The sequence below is a fragment of the Bicyclus anynana genome, chromosome 4, assembly GCF_947172395.1.
Source record: "Bicyclus anynana chromosome 4, ilBicAnyn1.1, whole genome shotgun sequence".
Classification (NCBI taxonomy): Eukaryota; Metazoa; Arthropoda; class Insecta; order Lepidoptera; family Nymphalidae; genus Bicyclus; species Bicyclus anynana.
Genome location: NC_069086.1, coordinates 6,702,723 through 6,730,285, shown reverse-complemented (window position 1 = coordinate 6,730,285; position 27,563 = coordinate 6,702,723). Strand labels below are relative to the sequence as shown.

Genomic DNA, 27,563 nt, shown 5'->3' with positions numbered 1-27,563 from the left:
AGAGAGTTGTTTCCGCCCATCTCTTTTGCCTTCGGCCCCCCTCAGTCGATGCTTCTTCGCTCCCCTAAAACCCCTGGTGACGCCGCTGAGGTCCTATACAGAAGCCTATGGTTGTTACATAATCAGAAAAAATAGAGACTGACAACTTAACATACTCTCTGAGACAAGGGCGTTTCACACCATTCAATTCCCAACTCTAGGCCCCTCATGATCTTGAGTCATGTAGGCTAGCCACTGGACATATGTGACAATGACAATGTGTCTCAGACCAAATACACAAATATATGGACTTGTATTGTACCCAAAATCAGCAACGAAATTCTCTGTAGTTTGTGGTGGGGACGAGGTAAACTCACACATCGAAAAATTTAACACCAATAAATATATTATGTGTTCTTACACTATAAATTTGATTCGGAATTAGTTTTCCGCAGACTAATAAATACATCACTGTCTTAGACTCGTCAAACAGAATACTTCATCGATGTTTTGCGATTCCGGCTGAAGAATCAATTATTTTCACGTGTTTTTTAATTACAATTTTTTTTAATTAAGTTACAAATATGTACTTACAAGTGAAACGTAATTTCATCTTTTAGTAAACTAAAAGTTCTTGACTGTTTTTATTGTCATTCAACTACACAAAACAGCATTCTTAGGGAGCTCTTTACACGATGAAAACGATTACACCATTAAAACATCCTTTCTAAAGAAACGGTTTTTATAAATGCGTTAGATCGTTGATCTTATACTTTGACAGAGGGGTAACGTCTAGCGAGGCAGGTCCCTCTATAATTCGTCTGAGCAATGTGTCACCCACGTTGTAGCAGGCTACAGCCAATTTTTTTTAAACAAGGCAAAGGTCTGGATGAAAGGTACATAGAAAGATTATACTCTCCATAGGAAGTTCGGTCCTAGAATGGAATCTACGCGAGTGAAACAGTGGGACACACATAGTTTTTTAAAAATCAATAATTTTTAAATTCAATATTTTTGATGAGTACCTTTAAATTAATTTATTGATTGCTACCCTCGCTTTGTTGTTTTCTATTTATTTTCCTTGATTACGAGCGACGGTCGGCTAGCCATGCACACACAATAAATTGTCATCAGGTTAAGTTTGCCTAAAGTCTTACCAAAGCGTATAAAGACAGGTAGATTACCTACTCCGTTAATGTTACAGTGTTATTACATTCGGGGGTAACTGTATTATCTTAATTTAAATGTCGAAAATTCGATTTTGAAATTTGAAATTGATACTGGTAGTAAGATATCAGTCATCTCAGAACATTGTTAAAAAAAAAACTTTGCTAACTTTATGCTTACAAAGAAAAAAATTAAGGTTAAAATCTTACACCGGCAACATATTGAACCTCTTGGATATGTTACGGTAAATGTTAGTTATCAATCTCGTTCACATAGTTTACCCTTGTTTGTTATGGCGGTCCACCATTACTTACTTGGTCGGACGTGGATAAGATTTTTACAAATGAAACAAACAGTATCTGTTGTCTTAATTACATTATTATGCTGAGACTCATTTGGTAGCGGTTTGTTTTTGTTGGAACTGCTCGGTACGTATATAACGGCATATCGAGGCGCCTGTATCGATCGGGACGGCTGGGCCATGCCCGACACTCTCGTTACCTTTCTACGCGCATTCATTATTCTACACAGCAGTGTTTTTCAAACTTATTTCCGTTACTGCCAAACAAAAGTCTCCCAAGCGTCGGCATCGTAAATTATCTATACTAATATTATAAAGAGCGAAAGAATGCTGAGCTAATATATGGATTTACTAAATCGATTTTGAAAATTCTTTTACCAATAGTAAGCAACGTTATTTTATTTATGAGGATCGCAACGGAAACGGGAATTATGCGGTTGACACTAAGGGCGTTTTCTGGTTGTTTATTGTTTGTTTTAGGTATTTCAAAACAAACAACCACAACAGCTAGTGTCGTCGGATGCAATCTTTGTGACATCTCCCTGCCGTCGCGCCTCTGCCTATGCGTGCAACTTAATGCACAATGTTTGTCAAAAAAAATTGCATCCGGCTGTACTTGCCTATCTACTCATTGTTTTTTATGGAGTTATAAAAAGAGTGAATCTGACAGACCCGTTTATGCCACCAGATTCATTGTACTGTACTGTAAAATTACGCATTGAAAGATAACGAAACATCCGTCCATCCTCACAAACTTTCGCGTTTTCAATAAACATTATGTAGGTTTTTGTAAAATCATACTTTTGCAAAAATTACTCGTGCTTAGTTTTTCCCAGCTTCCGCAATTTCATAAATATTTGGAAACATCAAATAGTGTTCTTCTCGCATATTTCTTAAAACATAATGTCGAAAAATGTAATATTAACTCAGAGATATGCAATGCAACGCAAGTGAAATCGAAATCGGAATTAAAGCTCTGAAACTGAATGACACTGTAAACTTGTATACACCTTCATTTTTGAAAGTCTTATCAAATTTCGTGTCTACCTCGTAAGTTATTCCTTTAAATAACTCAAAGAAATGTTAACACTATAGCCATCGATCGTAGATCGTTAGATGGGCCCCGAAACGTCGCGGAATTGTCATTGGTTTCTCGAATACTTACGAATGATAAGTAACAACTTTCTCATTATATTCGTGTTGTGGCTTGTGTTTTTACACTTCCAAAATGACCACGAAGGCATAATTAAGGGATTAAGCAAGAAAAAAGTCACAGCATGCGCTTGTTGCATACTAAGTTAGGATGTGCGTGCACGTCTTTGAGTAATGACATAACATTGTGCGTTCTTTAATATGGAGGGGCCGATCTAACGATTTATATCGATGACTATAGCCATAGAAACCGAGATTTGATTTTTGTGACATTTTACCTTGAATAACTTACGACGTCGTTACGAGACTTTTGAGACAACTTGTAGAACACCAAAATGAACGTGTATAATATATACTACTTTACAATTATTAACCCTCGTTCCGAGGTTAAATCCTTATTTGACTGGGATCTAGTAGCGTGCGAGTGACATTCGTATGACACATCGCGTCGTGTGCTAAAGATGGCGAAATTTTATCGAAGTGACATTGTCACGTCACTTCGATAAAATTTCGCGTATCAAACACCAGTCGCATACGGGATGACTCTTGTGTGGACGGCCTAACATGTAATTTTGTTTTCCCTGTAGAGGGGAAATCCTCATGAACACTGGCAGTGCCGGACCGGCTAAAAACCTTTCCTACCTTCAGAACGCTGGTGTACCTGCCATTCGGCCTACCACCAACGTCGCAGTCTTTTCTCACTTTCCGAGTATCTTTTCATCTTTCACCTTTATTTTCATTATGCTTTCCAGATTCTTATTAGGTCCCATTTCTCACTTGATTCCAGCATAACATGTGTTACTGTGCATAGTTTTACTTACAGGTCAACTTAACACAATAATATTATAAAGGCAAAAGTGTGTGTAAGTGTGTATGTTTGTTCCTCCTTTGCGTTGCGGCTACTGAAGTGATTTGGCTGAAATTTAGAATGAAAATATAATTTACTCTGTATTAACACGTAGGCTACTTTCATCACGGAAAAATGCATGGTTCCCGCGGGATTTGTGAAAAACTTAATTCCACGGACAAAAGCGTCCGCTAGTAATACATACTTTTCGACTCCAGGGTGGTTGCGATTCACACTTTGAAGAACACTGCTGTGCACTCTTGTACAATGTTTTAGCGCTTATCTCATCCCGGTACCCCGGTATAAATAGGCGCTTACCTACTCCAATTAGTAGCCGAGCTGTGTCGCGGGATATACATTTTTATTTGCATTCATAAAGACCGTACTTTTTATGAAAACTACTCGGGGACTAGATCTTAATTAATTTGCATACGTTTGTTTGTACCATGCAAATAAAACTGGGAGAAAATAGAACATTTTTGAATAGAATATACGCGTTACATGTTAAATACAACTGCTATTTTCTGTGAAAAGATTAAAAATAGCATAGCACTTCTGTTTTCAGGCCTTACTTACTGAATTTTCTGCCTGGAATTCAAGAGAATGTTTGGTCAATAGGTAGGCTAGGCTTTGCTTATCGCATCACACTTCAAATGTTTATGGTACTTGCAATGGCTTTACCTTTGGTCGTCGACATTGAGTAGTCTATGTTTGGAATTTAAGTCGCCTCCAATGTTCAACTTCAAGTTTAGAAATTCGTTTGTAAAACCTACGAGAAAGTCCCAAATGAATGGGCTGTGAGATTTCAGTTCTCTTTTACACAGCTGAGCCTTGCTTTTCCACATAATCATTTGAATTTTTGAGCCGTGATAGCCCAGTGGATATGACCTCTGCCTCCGATTCCGGAGGGTGTGGATTCCAATCCGGTGCGGGGCATGCACCTCCAACTTTTCAGTTGTGTGCATCTTAAGAAATTAAATATCACGTGTCTCAAACGGCGAAGGAAAAACAGCTTGAGGAAACCTGCATAACAGAGAATTTTCTTAATTGTCTGCGTGTGTGAAGTCTGCCAATCCACATTGGGCCAGCATAGTGGACTATTGGCCTAAATCCTGTCATTCTGAGAGGAGACACGAGCTCAGCGGCGATGAAGAATATTACTCCTATTAGGATTTAAAAATAAACCCAAGTTATTGCACACATTAGTCGAGTAAAATCGTAGATTGCTTAGTGTTTAGTTGCCAATCCGCATTAGACCAGCTTGGTGGACTGTTATTCTGAGAGGAGACTCGAGTTCAGCAGTGATGAAGAATATTACTCCTATGAGGATTTCAAAATAAACCCAAGTTATTGCATACATTAGTCGAGTAAAATCGTAGATTGTTTAGTGTTTAGTTGCCAATCCGCATTGGGCCAGCTTGGAGGACTATTGGTGTAACTCCTGTCATTCTGAGAGGAGACACGAGCTCAGCAGTGATAAAGAATATTACTCCTATGAGGATTTCAAAATAAACCCAAGTTATTGCATACATTAGTCGAGTAAAATCGTAGATTGCTTAGTGTTTAGTTGTATCTTATGTAACTCGAGACTGTACAGAAATAGACACCACCACCTGTCTCCCACCAACATCGGAAAATATGTCCGCAATCGTATATAGACGTAAATATAACGCTTCGGCCGCTGCAGATGTTATTTATCTTATCTCTTGCGTGCGATACGAATCATGTCGAAATGTTGTGTGAAATCATCCGAGGTAGGCGAACTAATGAGTACTCGTACCTTAATAAGTACTGTAAGAAACTTTAAAAAAAATTCAACCGCCTTCACAAATAAATAAAAGTTTAAAAACTATAACCTGACTACGTACTCGTCTAAAAAGAGGTCTAATAAGAACTTAGACCATTAAAAAAAATGGATCTATTTTGCACCCAAATTCACCAACAAAAAAGTCTGTCGTTTTTTTAAGGGGTACGAGGTAAACTTTTTGCTGTTCCGTCAAAAGAATCGATTCTTTTTAGAAATCTTTTTTATTACAAAATTGATAAAATTATGGTAGAAATACTTACAAATGAAACGTTACTCCATCTACAAGTTTTTGGCCGTTTTTATGCCATTCAACTACACAAACCGGCATTTTTAGGGAACTCTTTACACGACGAAAACGATTACAACAATGATACATCGATTCTATAGCAACAGTTTTTATAAACGCGTTAGATCATTGATTCTTGATCTTTGACAGAGGGTAACGGTTTACGAGGCAGGTCCTTTATTTTTAATGATCTAAGAATAAGGACGAAACAAGAAAATAATTCAGATAGTAATGGAGAAGTGCATAGGTACGATGTGACTATTTGTGTACCTATGCATTTCTCGATTACTATCTGAAATATTTTCTTGTTTCGTCCTTTTAAGACATGTCCTTTTGTAAATCCACAAGTACACAACCAATAAGTTACAATAGCGCCCTCCTTTACTTTCTACTCTTTTGTGTCGCATTGTGGCTTCTATTTCCATTCTAAACTCTTGCTTACATATAACACAGCTTTTATAAGATGCGGTATGTCTGGCTGTGTCAGGCTCGCACTCCCTGTTATTTGTGGTTTGCGTATAATACCGTTACGGAAATGGGAGCACCGAGCTAAAATCCGGTGACGTTGGAAGTACGGAGGCGTGTTGTGTGTTCGTCACGCTGGTTAATTGTTGTCTTATTTTAAGTCTTTAGCGTGAAGTTAGCGACTTGCGTGTCCTATATTTGTGACAAATAAACTGTAGTAGATTTAAAATCACTTGGGCCCTGCGTTATTTGACCCGTGTGTTTTCGTTCCCGTGGGACCACGGGGATAAAATAAAGTATGTGTTACTCGCTGATAATGTAGCTCTCCATTGGTAAATATTTTTTTTAAATCGATTTAGTGGTTTAGGCATGAAAGCTAAACAAATAAACTATCTTTCACATCCCAAAGAGGGGATTTGGAGCTTAGACCCACCAAGCATAATATGAGGATAATGTACGAACTCGGTATCGACAGTGGCGTGCACAAGGTTGCTAATTAGGGTAGGCACTTTAAATTTAAATTAAACAAAATGAGAAATTCCTTCTTCAATTCGGATGCGGCATGAGCCCTAGTGGTAGGCAGTGCATTTATGCTTCTATGAAGTGCACGCCACTGGGTAACGATCAGTAACAGATGTCAATAATTAAGTGATTGGGACCGAAGGCTTAACTTGCTCTCCGAGATAAGGGTGTAATAACTTTCCAACACAAAGCTGCTATTGAGAATTTATTGAAAGATATAAAATCTCAATACCTTATGGCTAGATCCAGGACCCGAACCCAGGACGATCCGAAGCCTCATAGTATGCCATGCCATGATATTACCCATGCACTAGGTGTATTTTTCTTCCAATTTGTGTTGAATGTTCCTTCAATGTACTTTGCGTTCTAGATGATATTTTTATGGTCATTTGTCATCTCCGAGTGTATCCAATAACAAAACAATAGAAACTTTAGTGCCCATTATAGCATCAGCAAGCGATAAGAGATGAGACAATAATACTTAATAAACAAAATTAAAATTACATTTGCCTGTTTGTCTGTTCTTGGCAATGATTTATAGAATACTAGAGGACGCCCGCGACTTCGTCCGCGTGAAATTTAGTTTTTCACAAATCCCTCAGGAACCCATTGTTTTTCCGGGATAGAAAGTAGTCTATGTGTTAACACGTTCGCTGCGGCACTGATTTTTCTGTACTTTCCTCTGGTGCGGTACGAGGTTTTATGACCTCGTACTAAAGCTTTGTAGTGTGGTATGAGGTCCATCGACCCCGTAACTTTTGAAGCCGCTAGGCGTACGAGGTCAATTGACCTCGTACCGCAGTGAATGTGTTAATCCATGCTATAATATATATCAATATCAAATTTCAGCTATTTCGGTTCAGTAGTAGTAGTAGTTCGTGAAAGAGTAACAAACATTAATATCATCAAAAACATCAGTTTTCGCAAATCTCGGGAAACCATGGTTTTTTTTCTGGATAAAAAGTAGTAGCCTGTGTTAATCCAGAGTAAAATCTATATCCATTCAAAATTTCAGCCAAATCGCTTCTGTAGTAGCGGCGTTAAAGAGTAACAAATATCCAAACATCCATACAAAATTTTGCGGTTATAATATTAGTAGGAAAATCGTTGGTTCCGGGTAATTTCTGGAACTACTAAACTTATCATGCGATTTTCACTAATAACGTTGATATCATAATTTTGCCTTTGACGGAATAGGTATACGAGTATATCATCCTTTCATCAGGGATATCACAAGACACTCCTAACACGTTTTTCAATGCTCTGCAGTATAATATAATACATATTTTATATATTAGGTATTTTTTTTCATTTTATTCTTTACAAGTTAGCCCTTGACTACAATCTCACCTGATGGTAAGTGATAATGTAATCTAAGATAGTAGCGGGCTAACTTGTTAGGAGTAGGAAGACAATCCACACCCTTTTCGGTTTTACACGGAATCCTACCGGAACGCTAAATCGCTTCGCGGTTTTTGTCGGTAGGGCGGTAACTAGCCACGGTCGAAGCCTCCCAGCCAGCCAGACTAGACCAATTAAGGAAACCTTAATCGGCCCAGCCGCGGATCGAACCCAGGACCGCCGTCTTGTAAATCCACCGCGCATATCACTGTGCCACGGAGGCCGTCAAAAATTAATTAAATAAGTAGAATTTTTTTTCACTTCTACTGCTTCTACTACAGTCGGTAGGTCATAAAAATTAGACTTATAAATGCAAGAATAGAAATAGAATTTTGCATTTTGATACCTTATGTGCATTTTCCACTATCTTGAAAAAACTGTTTCAAGGATTTCAAGGCGGAAAATGCACATAGGAAATCTTGGTCGACAAGTTTTTCTAGGCTCTCAACGTCATATCCAAAATTCAGCTTTCTCGGCTAATTTGCCAAAATAAAAAAAAAATCCAAATGTATATAAGTATACCAACTAATCTGATTTATAAAAGAGAGGTGTTATACTGATAAGTTTGACATGTCTACCTGTGGCAACGAATCTATACTAATATTAAAAAGCTGAAGAGTTTGTTTTTTGCTTGTTTGAATACTCTAATCTCAGGAGCCATGGTCCGATTTCTCGCCCAACCCCCCCGGCGCTCGCCCAACCCCCCCGGTGACGCCGTAGTGGTTCCGCAGGGAGCTATCGGCACCTACTCAGACAGAAAAAAAAAAAAAAAAGGTCCGATTTGAAAAAATCTTTCAGTGTTAGATAGCCCATTTATCGAGGAAGGCTATAGGCATACAGCTTGTGTTATTTTATTCCTAATCTATTATTTATTAATACTGTTTGGTCCTGTATGTTTTTTCACAAAAATGTTTTATTTATAATATGACATTATCAAACGCACTAAATTACGAATTTAGAAATCTATTCGCATTCATTGTTTCTAACCTCAGCTAATTTTAGCTCGAGTATCGATATCAGTCTAGACGTCTTTATTCTACCTTGTATCGCGTAGGATCATTTATTATAATTACATATTTTAATAAACACTAGTTTACATTTCCTCCTGAATAACCATGCTCAAAGCAAACATTCCAATTACACATGCTGATTTGTATCTATCGCTCTCTGTCTATAGTATCATGTTTAACAGGGAGAGATGAAGGTGAAGAGAATATAGAATAGCAATGCTGATCGACTAGCATGCTCAATAAGCAAACTTATTCAGACGCGCTAAAAGCACGTCCCCTTCCACCCGCGCAGCAAGTAGCATGCTCATAAATCGCACGACTGTTGATTCTTGAGCAAGCTCGAAATTACACATGCTAATAAGTAGCAACTGCTTAATAGTAGCATGCTTTCGCGCTTGAATTGAGCATCTGTAACAGTGGCTTTATACACATTCTCAATAATCCTTTCTTATATATTGCGTAAATTAATGCGTATTTAAGCGTAAATACGTATCCTTATTTTAATTTTTTTAATTATTTTAATTATGACGTAGCCAAGGTTAACGTATTTTAAAATGCAAGAATAGATAAAGGGTAGTCGGAGTTAATTGAATTGCTTATTTTGTATGAAAACATAAAAAAAAAACTTTTTTTTGTTAAAAAAATGTTAGTTATGCAGTTCGGCTCCTATAAATGGACTCGTCAACAACTTTAAGTTATGGGAAATACTGCCCAGCACCCTGTATATAAAATACCATGCCACTTTTCGGTGTAATTTTATAACTCAAGAACGGGCTCACCTATCCAAACCAAATGTTTAAGCTTTGTTCGGACTGTTTAGGATGGTTGATGTGAAGGTTGCACAAAATCGGTCGAGCGGTTCTTCATTTATCACATTTTTTTTGTAACGAATGAATTCAGGGGTAGGGTAGGGGGTCAGGGGTAGGAGTAGGGTAGTGTAGGGCAGGAATAGGGAAGAAGTGCACATAACCGAATCTTGACAGAGTCTGCTAGTCTTTATAATTATAACTTTGTCTACGACTTCGCTTGCGTCGAATTCTTTTTGTCTGGCAAATGTAAAACCTTGACTCGATGTAAAATTAGTCTTTAGGTATATCGTGGTTAGGATAGGCACCGGCAGTACTGTACAAAAGTTCAAATAGATTCAATAAATATCTCTGTTACCTATAAACGAATATTATGTAAAATATATTTGACTAGCGCACGCCTGCAATTTCGTACGAGTGGAAAGCAATGTCTAAACCTTCCCCTTGACTCACTCTATCTAATGATGAAAACAACATTAAAATCCGTTGTGTGATTTAAAAAATCTAAGCGTACAGACGGCAGATATCGATGTTTTATACTGTTATCGCCGCGTTGCAACAACTTGCGGTACGGACGGCTTCAGTGTGCTCGTGGCGTTCGAGCCGTCCACATTTCTTGTTGTGTAATTCTTTACTTGGGATAGGCGGGAAGAGTGACTTGAGTAGAAAAGGGGAGTGTTTGTTAACAGTCAAAGGTACCTTTAACCCTACTCACATCTTTCACAAGTACGTGACTTCACTCAAGATCATTCTCTGCCATTCTAGGGTCTTATTTTGGTTACAGTTTGGTTAGTTTTCAATTAATTAAGTTGTCCTGACCTTTGTTCGACATTAGTTTTCTTATATTTCTAATCACTTTTGAGTACCTATAATAATACCTACTATTTTAAGAAGATGATAGTGAAGGGTGGTAGTGGTATATTGGCATTTGTTCACCTAAGAATAACCTCAGTCGTTATATTAGTAAAATATTAAGATTGTTAAAACGTTTTAATAATGCTGAAGGTACAACAAAAGGTTTCGAGTAATATAACTTTTCAACCTTGAAAGCACGTGAAAGGTTTCAGAGGCAATTCCTATTGTTAGCGCTACCTGTATTTTTAGGGACTGTATAGGTATTCTTAAATCAGTAAATGTAACAAGCATTATAGAAAGTAAGTCAATACTGGTAGTATTGCATTAAGATTATGATACAGAAATGAAAAAGTGCGAGTTGAACTCGCGTGAAGAGGGTTCCGATCAACAATTTTCCCCTGTGGTATTCCGGAAATCTTTAAGTAAAAAGCTAACTTCTTTATTTTTTTCAATAGTTTAGTAGTTAGTTCGAGTAGTTTCGGGGAACAGGGAAATGTTTTTTTTTTTATATTTAAATATCTTTCAAGTTATTACTTACTTGAAGGATTTCAATAAAAATATATTTAAGATCCTGTTATCAAGATCTTTCATTTGATGTATCACACGATGAATTTGCTTTCCATCGTGTGCCTCATATTCAGATTTCTATTCTATATGGAATGGAAAGTATACCCTTTAAAACAAAAAAATAATTTTTCTAATCGGTTCAGGCGTCTTCGAGTAATCGATGTACATAAATAAAAACATACCGGTCACCTTGCGAACCTCCTCCTTTTTGAAGTCGGTTTAGTTAAAAACAAAAGGACATTCGAATGTCTATTTGTTAATCATCTTAAGAGAGACGTTCAACAGAGGATGTCCATCAGATGACTGTAAATTAAGGTTTATACTGAAAAAAGACTGCTCAATAAGTATGATATATTTTCATGTTTCAATCAAACTAAAAGTAACTGCGCGAGCAAAACTATGAAACTTTAAAACGTAACGCTCCACAGCAAATGAGATTCAATATTGGCCTACTTACGTGAATTGCGTAACGATCGGCCCTAGACTTGAACTGAATTTACTGGTCGATAAGCCGCGGATACAGATTTAGTTGCTCAATCTAAATCACATGATAAAAACTGGAAAGTGATTTTCTTTATTTAGGTTATGCAGGTGTTTGCTTGGGACGTTAGGATTGGGATGAATAAATTGCTGTCGTATCGTAAATACTGTTCATACTCTTCAAAATAATACCACGGTAGTCATTTCACTTGCTCGCTAAGTATAGACCTCATAAGAATTTCTTTTGCGTGATCGAATCAGAAAGGAAGAAGGAGGAAGAAGGAGGAAGAACCAAAGTTACCGAGCCAAAGATTAAGTGGGCATGTGTAGGACACACATTTCGAAGAGCCGATGGATGTTGAGAAACAAATATGTCCCTGTGTCCCTGGCCCAAAAAGTGCAGTGTTAGTCGAACCTCAACTTGTTGTTGATTTGACGATATCAAGCGTTTTGCAGGAAGCCGCTGAAAACTCTGTGGTTGGAATTCCGTAAGGGAGTCCTGTCCCAAGAATTATACTAGTGGCATAATACGGCGGGTGTTCTATCGAATTTGTCATAAAAACAATACAAACAGATGAGATCCAAGTTCAGTTTATGACAAATGCATAGACTAAAATAGAGAATTCTAGATGATTAATTATAGAAGAATAATCATAATACTTTCAGCGCAATATGGATGATAACAGTTTTTTAAATTGTAAATAAATCAAGAGTATGCTAATAGTAAAGCAATATTGTAAAAGTAACAGGGTATCTGCGATTATTACTTTCGGAGCTACAGGGATTTAAAGGGTCAGATTTGCGGCACTGCCACGGATCTCTAAAAAACGCTCCATACTAAAAATAGTGCGAAGGATTATTACATCGTCGATTCGTAAGAACGTCATATTTGTATAGGCGTTCAAACAAAAATGTGTGTCACATTAAATGTAAGGAAGCTAAAAATGTGTGATTTATCATCTAATTACGTTAAATGATCTTTGTTTTTTATGTATTAATTATTTAATATTGACGTTAATTATCCGAATGTCTCTTAAACACATTAATCAAACCTACTAATCATCCTCATTATGTAACGCATAGATAGAGGTTTACCTTACACAAAATAAACGTTTACTTCATACATGCGTACATGATACCTGAAAGCAACAAATGAGCCAACGTGTAGTGCTAATAACTACAACTCATCGTTCAGTGATAATCCGTAAAAGAACTGTTCTTCGCTCACGGAACATGGCGTTATGCAATGAGCCAGCAGTCACGGAACCTTTTGGCTCCATGTCGACGGTATTACGACACCGTGGCTTTCTCCAATCGCTGACAATTGAAAGCTGCCCTGCCCTGTAGCTTTTCGATTATTTATTTCCCATTCGCTATAGTTCAAGGCTGTTATGCTAAATGTTATTATTTCGGTCGCACCGTTTCGCTTTAGCTAGCTGAGCTTGTTCCCTCAACACATGTAGTTCTTCTACGGCGATAGCGGAACCCGTATTGCAGGTTTTAGTTTTACTGTTTACATTTGTTGATGTGCTGAACATGTTACATTACTTTGTTGTTATCGTTCGTTGTGATAAATGTTTCTTATATCTTCTCTATTTATTGTTTATATCTTCATTCTCTACGACTCGTGGTTACACCGGCGTGTTCTCTTTACCCAAAAAATCATTTTTTGCATTCAGTGAAACGCTGTTAATTTAGATTTACAAACATTCCATTATAGGGTCATTGTAGAGGTCATTAGGTTTAAAGCTAGTCGTTTGTAATCAAGATTTGTCTTAGTTACCATAGATATAATAATTCTTACTTAGGTACGTACTCTGCATGTTTGTCATTTATTGTTCTGACAAACACAATACGGAATTATTTAAAGTTTACTAATAGATATATTTAGTGAAAAGCGTTATCGTAATTCGTACCTATCGATAAATGTAAACAATTCAAAACAGCGAAACTACAAGTATTGTTTTCGCCATTATTGCATGGCATTCTTTGTTTTGATAACGAGTTTTAACTGCTCGTAAATCACATCTCTTTTATTTTAATCTGAATTCTTATTATTCATTGTTATTTGTTTCAAAGTTCTTTCCTTTGGACGTTTAAATGGCTTTAATAATGACGTCTTTTAGAATCGACCCCATTTTTAGAACGTTTAGGGGTGTAGGTACCTGCATCAGCTTCAAAATGAGTAAAGGTCGCCCCCAATTCCCCTTCCTTTCTTTACATCACTGCTCTACATGTTTATGAGTGTTCTGTTCTTTGTTCTTGAATGGATATTTTTACACGATATTTAGGTCATTGGTTGTTAATACATGACTATTACAACCATACGAGAGGTTGACTACAAGTCATTAATAATAATTAGTATGACAGTTCAGTGGATATGACCTCTGCCTGCGTTTCCGAGGGTGTTGGTTCGAATCCGGTCGGTGGCATGCACCTCAGTGCATTTTAAGAAATTAAATATCACGTGTCTCAAACGGTTAAGGACAAAACATCATGAGAAAAGCTGCATACCTAACTGAGAATTTTCTTAATTCTCTACGTGTGTGAAGTCTGCCAATCCGCATTTGGCCAGCGTGGTGCTAAACCAGGGTTTCTCAAACTTTTGGGTCCACGAACCCCTGTTAAAATTTAAAAGTGACAGCGAACCCCTTACTAACTAATAGGACCCCCTCCCCCAAAGAAAATAAATAAATTGGACTGTTGAAGAAAATAAGGTTTTTATTTGAATAAAAGGTAGCCCATAAAGTACCAAAAGAAATGTCTTTGTAATATTAATGTGATGGGTGTGCTTGTTTCATGTCGCAAATGGATTCAATGTTAGGTGTAATTTTGGACAATTTTAACCTTAATTCTGACTTGGTATCAGTTATCAAGCCACCATTACGTAAATCTTGTCGCGAACCCCCTACCGTCGAATCGTGAACCCCTTGTGGGTTCGCGTACCCCACTTTGAGAAACCTTGGCCTAAACCATCTCATTCTGATAGGAGACTCGTCAGTGAGCTGAATGTGGGTTGTCAATGATAATGATATACTCGTAGGTGCCTGGTTTGATACGTACACTAGTGTTTGTTATGCACAAAATTGATTTTAATGAACACAGTGTGCTATTTTGGTCGCGCATAATAGCGAGATGGTCGACAAAACTGGCCACTCTCGTCTACCACGACGAACCTGCTTTGTAAACTTTATTGATCTTATCTCGCGTCCGTGCTATACATTGCTGTGTTTCTTCATATGTGGAAAAGTAACACGATATAGTCACAGCGTTGGGGGCAGTTTGTACCGTGCGACCTTGCTAGCGGTAAGACTAAAAGGAAACTGGTTTGCGGAGCACTTGCCTACCAACGGCACCGTTTTGTTTCTCGTACAGCGTGTCCAGTAGAGCTAACATGCGACCAACGAGAGAATCAACGAGAGAAATAGACAAATATCAATCAATGACGGTGCAACCGGAAATGCCGCTATCTTTTTCATTGCGTTGGGATGCAGGAGATGGAACTGGGACAACACCGCCGGCATTGGGCGACATTTTGTCTATCACTCTTCGTTGGTTGCATGTTAGCACTACGGCTCTCAGACCTCGGCTCGCCTTTACGAGTAGGTATAAACAAACTTGGTTTCTCGGGTCTCTACTCTCTAGACAGATTATTGTTGACTGCGAACAATGACTTTTATCGCAGTTACAATATTCCTACCTCATATACATATAGACGTATCTACAAGTACATTAAGGATGTGTACTATATCGCTTTTGCTCACGTCTTTGTCTTTGGTAACACCTTGGTTTTAATACTAAAACTATGCCAGTGGCGTGTACTCCATAGATGCAAAAATGCACTGCTTACCCTGATGATTCATTTGGAACCTGTATTGGTAAAATGAATTTTCTACTTTACAAATTTGTACGTGCCTATCATTTTTAAAAACCTTATACACGCCACTGCTCTTTTCTGTGCTGCTTTTCCATTACATAATTATTAAATTTGGCATTTGCTATGCTGTTAAAGATTTTTAATATCAAAGCATTTTTTTACGTTTTACCAAAAATTGAGGTCAATAACTAAACAACGCTTATTATGTATTACGTGTTCGTGACTTCATATTATTAGTAAGCAATAAATATTTTGTTTCCGTTCATATTTTGATAACTACGTAGGTCCAATCATATTAGAATTGTGTAGTTTTGATGATAATTACCTACCTACCTACTCTTATGTAAGTTTAACAGCCAGTTTCTTCATGTAAAGCTAAAGTAACAGTAAAAGTAGTAAGTAGTAAAGAAGACTTTATTTTTTAGTGATTAAGACCGTCACTTTTGCTTTATGACGTTACTTTGACTGTTACTTACGATGAAGAAACTGGCCGTAATTCTTCGATTGTTTTAATTCACTGTTTGAAAATAAAAGGGCCTGAGTATGTTTTTCACAATGTCTCGAATAAAAGAGATAAGTTTTGATTTATATAAAGCAGCACAGAAATCTTAAAACCCTTAGAAAGTAGAATTTTCTATTGCCAACCTACCTACCTATCTATCTACCTACCTATTGCCTACCTATTATTTCTAAAGCTTTAAAATGTATAGTCAGACTAGAGAAATGGAAGTCCTCGTCATGGTGTGAAAACAAAGAAACTATTTTTTTCTTCTAAGTTTTAGCCCATTATGCACAGGCGGCTAAAAGTAGGTAGGTAGATAGCTAATTGTGACACCCGAATCCTGGTTTTTAAAATTCCTAGTCAGAATATACCAGTATAGTTTTTAGCACGAGCACATAATTAAGGGCATTGAAATTTATCTATCATTTTACATCGCAATTCGCGGGGGGCTCAATCAAAGGGTCGGTGGGGTCGTTGAACCCGTAGGGATCCGGAGAGTCGCGGCTCGTGTGTTTCGGTGTCGGGGCGCGGTCGATGACTCCCCCTTGCCTCGATGCACTTCTGTGCGATACAGATTGATTTTTAACCGATTTAACTCAACGCCGGCCACACACTGTCAAGTACACGGTGCTGTCTGCAGCGCGTTTAGGGATGTCGACACACACCGATAACCATTTTTGACGGCCTCAGTGGTGCAGTGGATTTACAAGATGGAGGTCCTGGGTTCGATCCCCGGCTGGGTCGATTGAAGTTTTCTTGGTCTGGCTGGTGGGTGGCTTCGACTGTGGCCAGTTACCACCCTACGCGCAAAGACTGCCAAGCGATTTAGCGTTCCGGTACGATGTCATGTAGAAACCGAAAGGGGTGTGGATTTTCATCTTACTACTAGCAAGTTAGTCCGCTTCCATCTTAGATTGCATCATCACTTACCATTAGGTGAGATTGTAGTTTAGGGCTAACTTGTACAGAATAAAAAAAATAATACAGGTTCACAATGAGACCTAAAGGTAGGCAGTGCATATTTGCATCTATAAAGTGCACGCCACTGCTATACTTGTGCTATGCTATGTTGTGTTAAGTTATAGATTGCGTTTTGAATTTTGACCAGCAAACACTAACCGCAAGTGACACCACACTGACAACCGTGTTACTGAATAACTTTCAAATAATAAATGAATTTATTTAATTAGACAGGAAATATAATTACATTAAATTATAAATGTTTACTCGTACGTTATTAGCGAGAGCCGTGATAGCTCAGTGGATATGACCTCTGCCTCTGATTCAGGAGGGTGTGGGCTCGAATCCGGTCCGGGGCATGCACCTCCAACTTTTCAGTTGTGTGCATTTTAAGAAATTAAATATCACTTGTCTCAAACGGTGAAGGAAAAACATCGTGAGGTAACCTGCCTACCAAACAATTTTCTTAATTCTCTGCGGTTGTGAAGTCTGCCAATCCGCATTGGGCCAGAGTGGTGTGGTTGGTTTATATAAAAATATACTGCAAAAAAATGTTTATATGAAACAACGCCATCTCCTATTCAGATATTTACTACCTCATGAAGGTAAAATATGGTATTTCCAATTGGATGTTAATCGTAACTCTAAGCTTTATGAGATGGCCTTATTAGTATCTTATACGATTTTAAAAAAATACATCAAGCTATAACGTGGAGGGTAAAGAAAAGAAGCTTATATGGCAAACAAGTTGAAAAAGTGTCCAGTTATAAACTACGCGTACCTTCGTTGACAACTTTACAGCAGCATCGGACAGTTCGATGACCCGAGAATAGCTCTGGCGTTGATCATCATCATCATCATCATCATCATCATCATCATCATCATCATCATCATCATCATCATCATCATCATCATCATCATCAGCACTAGATGGACGTATACTGCAGGGAATAGCCTTTTGTAGGGACTTCCAAACACCACGGTCCTGAGCCGCCTGCATCCAGCGGCACCCTGCGGCTCGCTTGTTGTAGTCAGTCCATCTGTGCTTTCCTGTGCGCAATCGCCATTTCTACACCTTGGGACTCCAACGTCTATCGGCTCTTCCAATCGACTCATTGGTTCTTCTGCGCCTCCTCATCATTCACGTATCTAGGATTATTTCCTAGGGTGGTCCTGGCTCCTGACATGCCGCTGAGCAGAGTCGACACTCAATATAGAATGGAGATGGTCCATTTCAGGTCCACTCTTGTACCCCGTATCATTAAAATTTAAAAATACACGGATCTTATTAAAATCTAAATAAGTGGATAAATCTAACTAAATAAAAAGAAATAAATAAAATTAAAACCCAAGTCTCTGAGTTATATCAAGATGGAGCCCATAAAGCAACTATAACATGACAATTGACAGCAAACGTCAAATCGACTACTGTATTGAAAACGTCATCAATCCGCCATTATTACCCATATTAGTGTTGCATTTCTTGGGAGAGAATGAATATTATTTCGAAAGTATTAAAGTGAATTCGTAGATTTGTTTAATCAAAATTAGTTTTAAAAAAATATTTTCTTATATTTCCAATGCCAGGGTACAATGGCTGATCCTGGGCTCCATACAATTTCGGACCATCTCCTTTCGTTTACAATGTTTGTGGTCGCTGGCCTCTGAAACGGGTCGACTGATTTTATTGATTTTTCTTTGTATATTTTATATTTTGGTGTCGATCATAGAATTTTAAATCGGTAGCCCAGAATTCTAGGGTGGGCACGGCCCACGTATATACTCCTTTATGTTCCTTATTTCCAATACGATCCAGAATAATAGCGCAGAACTCCAGACATAGCTCGTTTTATCGCCCGCTGAGTGTCTGAATTTTCTCATGATGCCCGTAGTTAGGCAACGGAGTCCGTGTTAAAAATGTAATATTGTTGATGACTTTGGTTAAAGTGTGCAATTGGGTTCTTTGCCATTTTTGTAATCTGTTGATCCGATTTGTCTCATTAATACCCGGTTTTCCTTTCCATGAAAGAAGTCCCGCGGCTATAACCTGAACTAAAATTGTCAGCGCCTTGAACAAATGACAATAAGACCGCTATTATCAGATGACGATGAGCGCCATTAGGGCATAAGCGCCGCGTCTGCGGGACTTCTTTCATGAATAGGACTATAGATAGATTGGTCTGTGCAGTCTCAGCGACAGGGTGTCCGGTGATGTTTAGTCTCGAGGTAAGCGGGATTCGCACGTGTATGCTGCAGTCAGGTTGTCGACCGCCGGCCTTGGGGTGCAGCCCCTCGCAGCTCGCACCGCTTCTCAACCAAAAATGCACCTTATATATCAGTATGCACAGTCCAATATTGTGGAACAATGTTTTATTGTATTGGGATAAATCCCTGCTCAAATTAACTGTCTGTGAATCTCGTTTTCAGTTTTGGTCCAAAGGAACGAGTTCACCGATCGAAAGATTTTTCTTTTATTATTATTTATTTATCGATCGCGGACGAACTAGCAAACAAGCTGATGGTCAGTGATTACCATCCGCCTTTAAGAAGCCAAGTACGCATTGCAAACTTATAAGAATACCTAAATAAAAGTCACGTATGGTTTATATTTTTTTTTGTGAATTTGATTGCTATATCAAGTATTTACATATTTGGCACATAATATACTGGTAATTCCATTTCACATGTACTTTTCCGCAAATCTTGACCTTTCTCGTTTTAATACAATGACTTGTTAATTTCTTGTAAATTTAGTATAAACATTCGACGTTAAGGAAGGTCACCGCTCAATAGCAACAAACCAGTAATCGTGTTTTAGTTTTTTAGTTTTAGGTATTCGCATTTACTGTAATCGCCTGAAATATCTAAAAATATATAGGCATTTACATTGCAGATATTTTACTAAATTTTTGCCGATTTAAGATTTCGTTTCTAAGACATAGTAAGTACTTAGGTACTTTGTAGTAACTTCTGGTCTAACTCTAAAGGTAGACTCCCGTTCTTGGCGACCGCGACCCACTGCTTTATATGGAGCACTAAACAACACACTGGTCGCGCGTCGCGGTCTCGGGCTTTGTTTAGTGCTACATATAAATTCATTTTCAAAGGTCGCGCGGTCGCAGGTTGCGGTCGCTTCAGATTCAGATTCAGATCGCTAAATGTATGTCAGTCTTGAATACTTCTACCATAGCTAGTAGTAAAGGAACTTCCGTAGTTCGGATTTATAGTTTAATTTGTATCTAAAAGTGTAAAGTAAAATTTAATGCCTCAGAGAACGATGATGAACGATGATTTGGATTAGGAGGTTTTTAAAGTAAAATTTTTGGATTATGATATATTTATTTAACACAACACATTTAATGCGACAGAGCTAAATATTCGGTGACATTACGAGTATTTATCAAGTTGACCCGACTTGGACGATTTACGGTCCAGGAGTTTTGAAACCCGAAACTCCCAAAGCATCAACGACCCAAACTCCATAGCTGCCAGCCAGACTTACCTATATCAGCCACTGACGATCAAGTAATCTCACATGCCTGCAGCGCTAAAACTGACTTTGTATTGGTCGCAATGTGTATGAAATTATGCCGATCGCGACCAACACTAGATTACTTGACAGTCAGTGGCTGACACTGCGGTAGGATCAAGTATGTGTCACCTGTTTATTGTCATTGTATGATCAGCTGATAGACCTCAGAATCACATTCGTGCAAGGGAACGCACTGTCTGGTGAGATTCAAAGGGAAGGTATCTATTGTGTAAAAATGGCAGGTAGCTACCTTCTTTTTATTATTTTTTGCGTTGTAAGTCATGGAACTTGTACGCTTTTGTCAAATCAGTTTGTCACCTGATTCGGAACACAATAAAACAATGTTGGTCGGTCTATGTATTTTTTTTAGATAAAGAAGTTTATCTACGTATAAATATAAGTATGTGGGAAATACATCTTTCTAAGATAGTACGATTGCACAAAAAATAATAAAAAATAATAAAGCAATAAGAGTCCTGTACTTGTAACTACAGGATGTAGGGTTAAGAAATTCCTTGACGATCGATCAACACTTCCCTTCTCCGCTCGTGTTGTTCTCCCTGCCTAGCCAAATTTGGTAAAATCCTATTAGAGCAGCTTTAGATACCCGTTGTAATATAGAACTTGCTGCAGTTCTAGAGAGGCCAAAGTCTTTAAGCAAGTTATAGAGCGTAGATTTTCCTGGTAATCCTCTCGCACCTATTTCTATGGCGTACAGACTAATTACATAGCCATTTTTAGTTAGTTCATTTGTTAGGTCATAATATTTATTCACTTATTCACTGTATTATACTATGTATAGTCAAGTAGTTGGCCTGATAAGTTTGTTTTTATCTTACTACCGAGCATCGATATGTGAGCGGAGATCCTATGTAGCCGAGAGCTGTATTGCGACAGGTTTATTTTAAACGGGTCGATATCTATGTTGGTTTGGCTTGTGGGTAGATAGGTAGGTATAGGATATACCGTTTGCAATGTTTATCTTATAACTATGGAGGTTATACAGGTATCAGTAAAGTCTTATATGGGATACAAGTTGGTTCCCCTTAACTCTACCTTTCCTTAACCTCTTCCCAGTTAAGCACAAGTTACCGATATAAAGAAAGGTTCTTAAATTGACTCGTTATTTTAAGTTTGTTACTCATAACTTTAATTTTCTCATATTTTAGTTAACTGAAGCTTCCACTAAAATCACTTTTAGACTTACAAAGACAATGAGGCATTTTAGGTTAATTAGGTACACAGGTAGGATAAAAGTTAAGAGCTATCCTTTTCGCAATGTTCCTAAGCTATAGAAAAAGGATAGATCATTTTTTATACATTTCCGCGTAGTTGTCTTAATGTGTAGATTTTAGTACGGTCGAAATGACAACCATACGAGGTAGTCTATTGAAATGTTACATTTTTTAGACCGTAGGTATCCGTTTTTTAGAGGACGGAATTTTTTTTTTTGATGTTTAGGGGGTCAGTGGAAAGCTACGACCAAGTCTGTGGGGTCGCCACCCTTGTCCCACGGCGGCCATCTTGAAAATAGGGGTTAAAATGGTTTTTACGATGTATATTTTAAACTACTTGTCTGATAAAAAAAATGTTCAAATTTTTGTTGCAAATTAAATTCTCAACAACTTTGATCAAGTAACTTTTTGTCGTAGAACCACAAATAAAAAAGTTATAACAAAAAAAACATTTCTTCACTAAGTCAATAGCTAAGGTTTTGCACCGCTCCGAAGTGAGTGCTATATTTCTGTACTTATAACTATACAGTCATTATTAATTTTGCAATATCATAAATAATTAATTATTGACTATTTTCCCCACTCATCAAAAAAAAATGTCCTCTAAAAATTGCGTCCTCTAAAAAACAATGTAACTTGTCAATGGATTATGGTAGGTATTTCTGTACTTCATCCAAGTTTTCAACCTTTTTCTCAGAAACGCATAACTACTTTTATTCATATGCATACTTATTATAATATTTATATAGGTACTTCAGCATACCGAAGTGACTGTTATAGGTACATGCCTACTCTACGAGTATGGCTAGGTATGTGATTTATATTTCGGTTATGAGGTCAAGCAGCCGTCGACATATTTAAAATTATAACGCCCTTGATTACTTTATCTGTGGTCAGTGCAATATTAGACGACCCGAGTCTTTTAAATAACGAGGTAGATAGGTACCTCTAGAGTCCTTTTCATGAAAGAAGTCCCGCGACTAAAAACTCAACTGAAATTGACAGCGCCTTACACAAATGATATTAAGACCGCCATTACCAAATGACAATTCTTTTATGAAAAGGTCTATACTTAGTACCTACTGCTTTGTTAGTCCGTGGTTGGACCCAATAACTTTTAATTGGCGACATTTTTAGACCACGTGAATTTGGGTTGTATACAGTTATAGGAGGACACGACGGCTTAATGTCCTCTCCGAGGGTATAATACCTAGGTACCATTAACTTGAGCCCAATTTTAATAAAAATTTCTTAGACGAAAGAAAAGTTGAGGATTTCACAGCTCGACTTTGGACTAGAACCCAGAACTTCGTGATCGCCTTAAAGGCTAACCACAGGATCATCGAGGCAGGTAGATATTAGGTAATAATAAGTTGGGTTGCCATCTCTAAAATCGATAATTCATAAGATACCGGATTTAAAAGCTTAAAATTCGGGCATATTTACATGGGTTTTTAAACTTACTTGGCTTTATAAAAATAGTTCAAATTAATATTAATCAACATTTTATTTATTTTCATACTTGATAAAAAAAACATACATACAGCCGAACGTAGAACCTCCTCCTTTTTGGAAGTCGGTTAAAAAACCACGTTGATAGGACAGCCTTGCAGTAGCTTAAGTGTTTAGTTGAAACTGCCGCAATCAAATGTTACATAATTAGGGGTGTATTTTAAAAAGCTTACATATATTTTGAATTTCATCTTAATTTTGAAGATATTAAGAATTAATTAATTTTAAGATATTCTATACTTTTAAATTATGACATTTAGTTATTTACCCGCTGGGCGATGCGCGAGTTACGCTGCTGCCTTATAACGGCCCATGTTTCGAAACATAAAACCCGTACTAAAAAAATTAAACTCCAAACTCCTGGAAGTTCCCGGTCGCCCTGTAAACTAGGGCAATCCATCCGGGGAAACTTGGACGTATGGCAACCCTATATTAGATATAATATGTAATTGTTCAACATGCGTTAGTAGATATGCAAGACTGTAGTACAAGTCAATAACATTTAATTTTTAATGGGTAATTAATTATTTTATTGGTTATTTGTCATAGAGTTCTGACATTCATATAACTACATACTTACCAACTATCAAAAGGAAACAAATAAAATAACTAAACGTTCTTATTTAGTTATGTATGTATAGACTAAATATACTTATTACAATTACTGTGGTTTTCGCTCATATTGTATTCATGGCCTACGTAAAGGTATTTCATTTGTATACGTTGTTTTCATTAGTCATTAATTTATTTCATGTTGGTCACTGCGTTAGTACAGCATGTCAGTGTTGTAAGTTGGTAAAACTTATACCTTTTGGTAGAAAGATCTACTTTATTTTTAAATATTATTTCCACTGTCGTATTATTAACTACTCTGCTTATGTAAGCTTATAATAATAAATACTAATAATTTATTTAGTAGCTAAATCCCTACTAAAGTTGTATTTCGCAGTTTTTTTTACTTACAATTGATGGCTCACCTTATGATAAGTAAAAAAAAAATGTTGTACATACATTCGCTCGGCCACATTAATTATTTTACGTTTTCGGCACTGTTTTATTGGTGTAATTCAATGATTTTCAGAAGCTCTTTCCAATCAAATACGATCTCAGTATTTGGACGCAACTTTTTATGCGAAAAGTCTGCAGCTAAATATTTCTAACATTAAGAAATATTTACTAACTTTTTACATTAATGATTTAGGCATTAGGGACGCTAGGGATCTTCAATTCCGATTCCGAAGTCACAACTCTCTATTGATTGTATACCTAATCCGGCTTCGGTTCCTATTAAATCGGAGATATCATCAAATATGAGAACGCCGATAACGGTCAAAACGAATACATTCCCAAGTATCTCTAGTATAGACGTTTAACTGAATTTAAAAAAGGATAAGTTGTTACCATTCATTGTTCATCATTTATTAATCAATTTATGTTTACGTCTATTTTCCAAGTTTTCACAATCTATGGTGTAGTAGTTTGATTTTAATATCATAATAACTGAAATAAGTAAATGAAATTGATTATTCTGTGTGTTTATAGTAACTACAATATTCCAAATAATCTTCAGTTTTATCCTCTTTAATCAATGTTATTCTGATAAACACTAAAAACAGAAAAGTCGGACTAATAATTGCCAAAAAACAATGTAAATCTCTTTTACACAGGTGGACAATTGTTTTGTTGTAATAAAATCTACTGACAAAGAAATCAATATCAATGTTCATGGTAGTTTTTAATTTTTCACTTCTGGCAACATTTTATTCATAAAAGTTAATAATAATAGTTAGGTAATTATTACAAATAAAAACAATGTAACTTTCTAACATAATTATATTGAACATATCTTATTGTTAGAAAAAACTACTGACACAAAGAAATCAATAACAGTTTATGGTAGTTTTTAACTTTTCACATCTGGCAACATTCTGTTCCTTTTGTCAGCCAGCCAGCTGTGTACGAATTGAAAATAAAGTCGAAAAGTCTACCTGTCCTTGATGTGTCATCCATTGTGATAATTTTCGTGAAACGTGGTGTCAAAATCTATAATTTACCAGGGAAAAGGCACGTCTGTCGATTGATGCAAATTACATTTCTACTAAATAACATTTCCCCACAAGTACTCGTCAATACTACAAATTTGTCGCCTGCTTCGGTGGCAGGTAGTGGTACTAATTAATTGTTAAAATGTTTATGTAACGCAGCATTGTGCAGTCTGCTAAGGTCGCGTTTTATCTTTGTTCCAGTCGAACGGCGGGCGGCGGCATCTGTGACGCAGTAGGGCGACAGTGCGCGAGTGATCAGTGGCGGTCGGTCGGTGATGTGTTTGTGATACGGGGGACAGTGCATGCAGAGGCCGCGGTTTAGCGCTCGCCCGGGCATGGTGCCTGACAGGTAGCGGGCGCGGGCGGCCTGCGCAGGCCCCACACAAGCAGCCGCGTGTGTTCCCCAGCGTCGTCTATGGCCGAGCAACACATCACACCGTCGTCGCACTCTGCACTCACGAGAGAGTCCAGCGGGTAAATATTCACATTATCATAAAATATCAACACATTTGACACCATCGGCTTACATCGGGCCAGGCAACTAAACCCGAGAGGCCACCACACTGCCCCAATGGTTAAAAGGGCCGGAATGGGCCTAAGGTGTAAATGTTTCATCATCATCATTATCAGCCTATTTTAACAGCCCACTACAGAGCCAGGCTATAGGAGAAGGGGATATGGAGCTTAGATCCACCATACTGCTGCAATGCAGGATCGATGGCAGGCTTAGGGTGATAACGTTAAATTAACATTAACTATCGCATGTTATTGATAGTGACTGGTACTAACGGCTTAAAATGTTCTCAGAAGCATGGGTGTAACGTAATCTTCGCTTCTTATAAGAGAGGTGCTCAGACTCACCATATTCCACTCCAGTGGTTAATATAGGCTTAAGATGAAGACATTTTGCTCTGTAACAATCACTATCTGTTAATTATATTGACCAGCGGTGCTAACATGCCACCAAAGACATCTAGTAAAGAGAAATAGACATAATTTCAACAAATGGCTGCATAGTAGCCCCAGACCTATCTCTTTTGTCCCAATGCAATGGAAGAGGGAGATATTTCCAGTAGCGCCGTAATTCATTGACTTTTGTCTGTATCTCTTCAACAGATTATTTTAATGGTTGCCTGTTAGAGCCACAGGGCCAATCTATACTAATATTATTAAGCGGAAGAGTTAGTTTGTTTGTTGATTGAACACGCTAATCTCAGGAACTACTGGTCCGATTTGAAAAATACTTTCAGTGATAGTGATAGATTTATCGAGGAAGGCTACAGGCTATATTATATTTAAAAAAAAAATAGGGATTCTTCCTGAAACTCCAATAATGTAACCCAAGGTGTACAAAAGTTTTGTTTACATGGCGTGCGCTGCAAAATCTATTGATGTAAGAATAAAATAATGTACAACAACTTTGCAGAACACATCATTTTCTACAAGAAATGTTGTGACAGCATTTAACTATCTTTTATGTTTTAACAGATATAGTACCTTTTATACTTTAATAAATTAGTGCTATACTACAACTACTATATCCGCTAGTGGATTTATATTATTACTGAAATAACAATACCACAAATTTTATAAGCTGTTATTGAGGATTTCTTAGAAGAAATGTAAGTTAATATTCTACAGTCTGACACATCACAAATTTTATAAGCTGTTATTGAGGATTTCTTAGAAGAAATGTAAGTTAATATTCTACAGTCATCACCTTGTAATCTGATGTCACTTAGTCCTGCCCACCCATAATACAATATCAATGTTGGTGCTGTATACATTTAGACAAAATTGATTTGATCAGCTTATAACCTTCAAAAAGTGAAAAATATCTGTATCTGTAAAAAGTGTTTTTAAGATAGCATGGGTACGGAGACAGTTCATTTCACTCTCGAGTTTGCACGATATGCACAATAGTAGTCTGTATTATGAATGTCAGACATGCAACTGTCACTGCACCCATGCTATTTGAAAAACACTTTAAAGAGTTGTGTTTACTCTTTTATAATAAGATCCCCAAATTAGTCTTGGACCTACCAACACATAAATTTAAGCACTGGTAAAATAGTTGTTAAGGTTTTTGAACCTTCTATTCATTCCTTAATGATACTGTTCATCAAGTCTGCTAGTAATGTATGATGAAAATGTCTTTGGCATATACACATTGCTTTATAATAAGGGGTTTGGTATTTTAGAAAAAAATGGTTTTTTTTTCAGCAATATCTTTATTTTATTTTTCTGGTTATGCT

The 27,563-nt window shown here is 37.2% G+C and overlaps 1 protein-coding gene across 1 annotated transcript in view; it reads left to right on the top strand.

Annotated features, from left to right (window-relative positions):
- The first annotated feature begins 25,202 nt into the window (after positions 1-25,202).
- Positions 25,203-27,563, top strand: part of LOC112058415 (E3 ubiquitin-protein ligase TRIP12) — a 50,114-nt gene continuing 47,753 nt past the window's right edge. The window contains exons 1-2 of the mRNA XM_052891463.1: positions 25,203-25,425; positions 25,510-25,782. Coding sequence (XP_052747423.1) covers positions 25,724-25,782 — 59 coding nt within the window. The 5' untranslated portion in view covers positions 25,203-25,425; positions 25,510-25,723. The remainder of the gene's footprint in view (positions 25,426-25,509; positions 25,783-27,563) is intronic.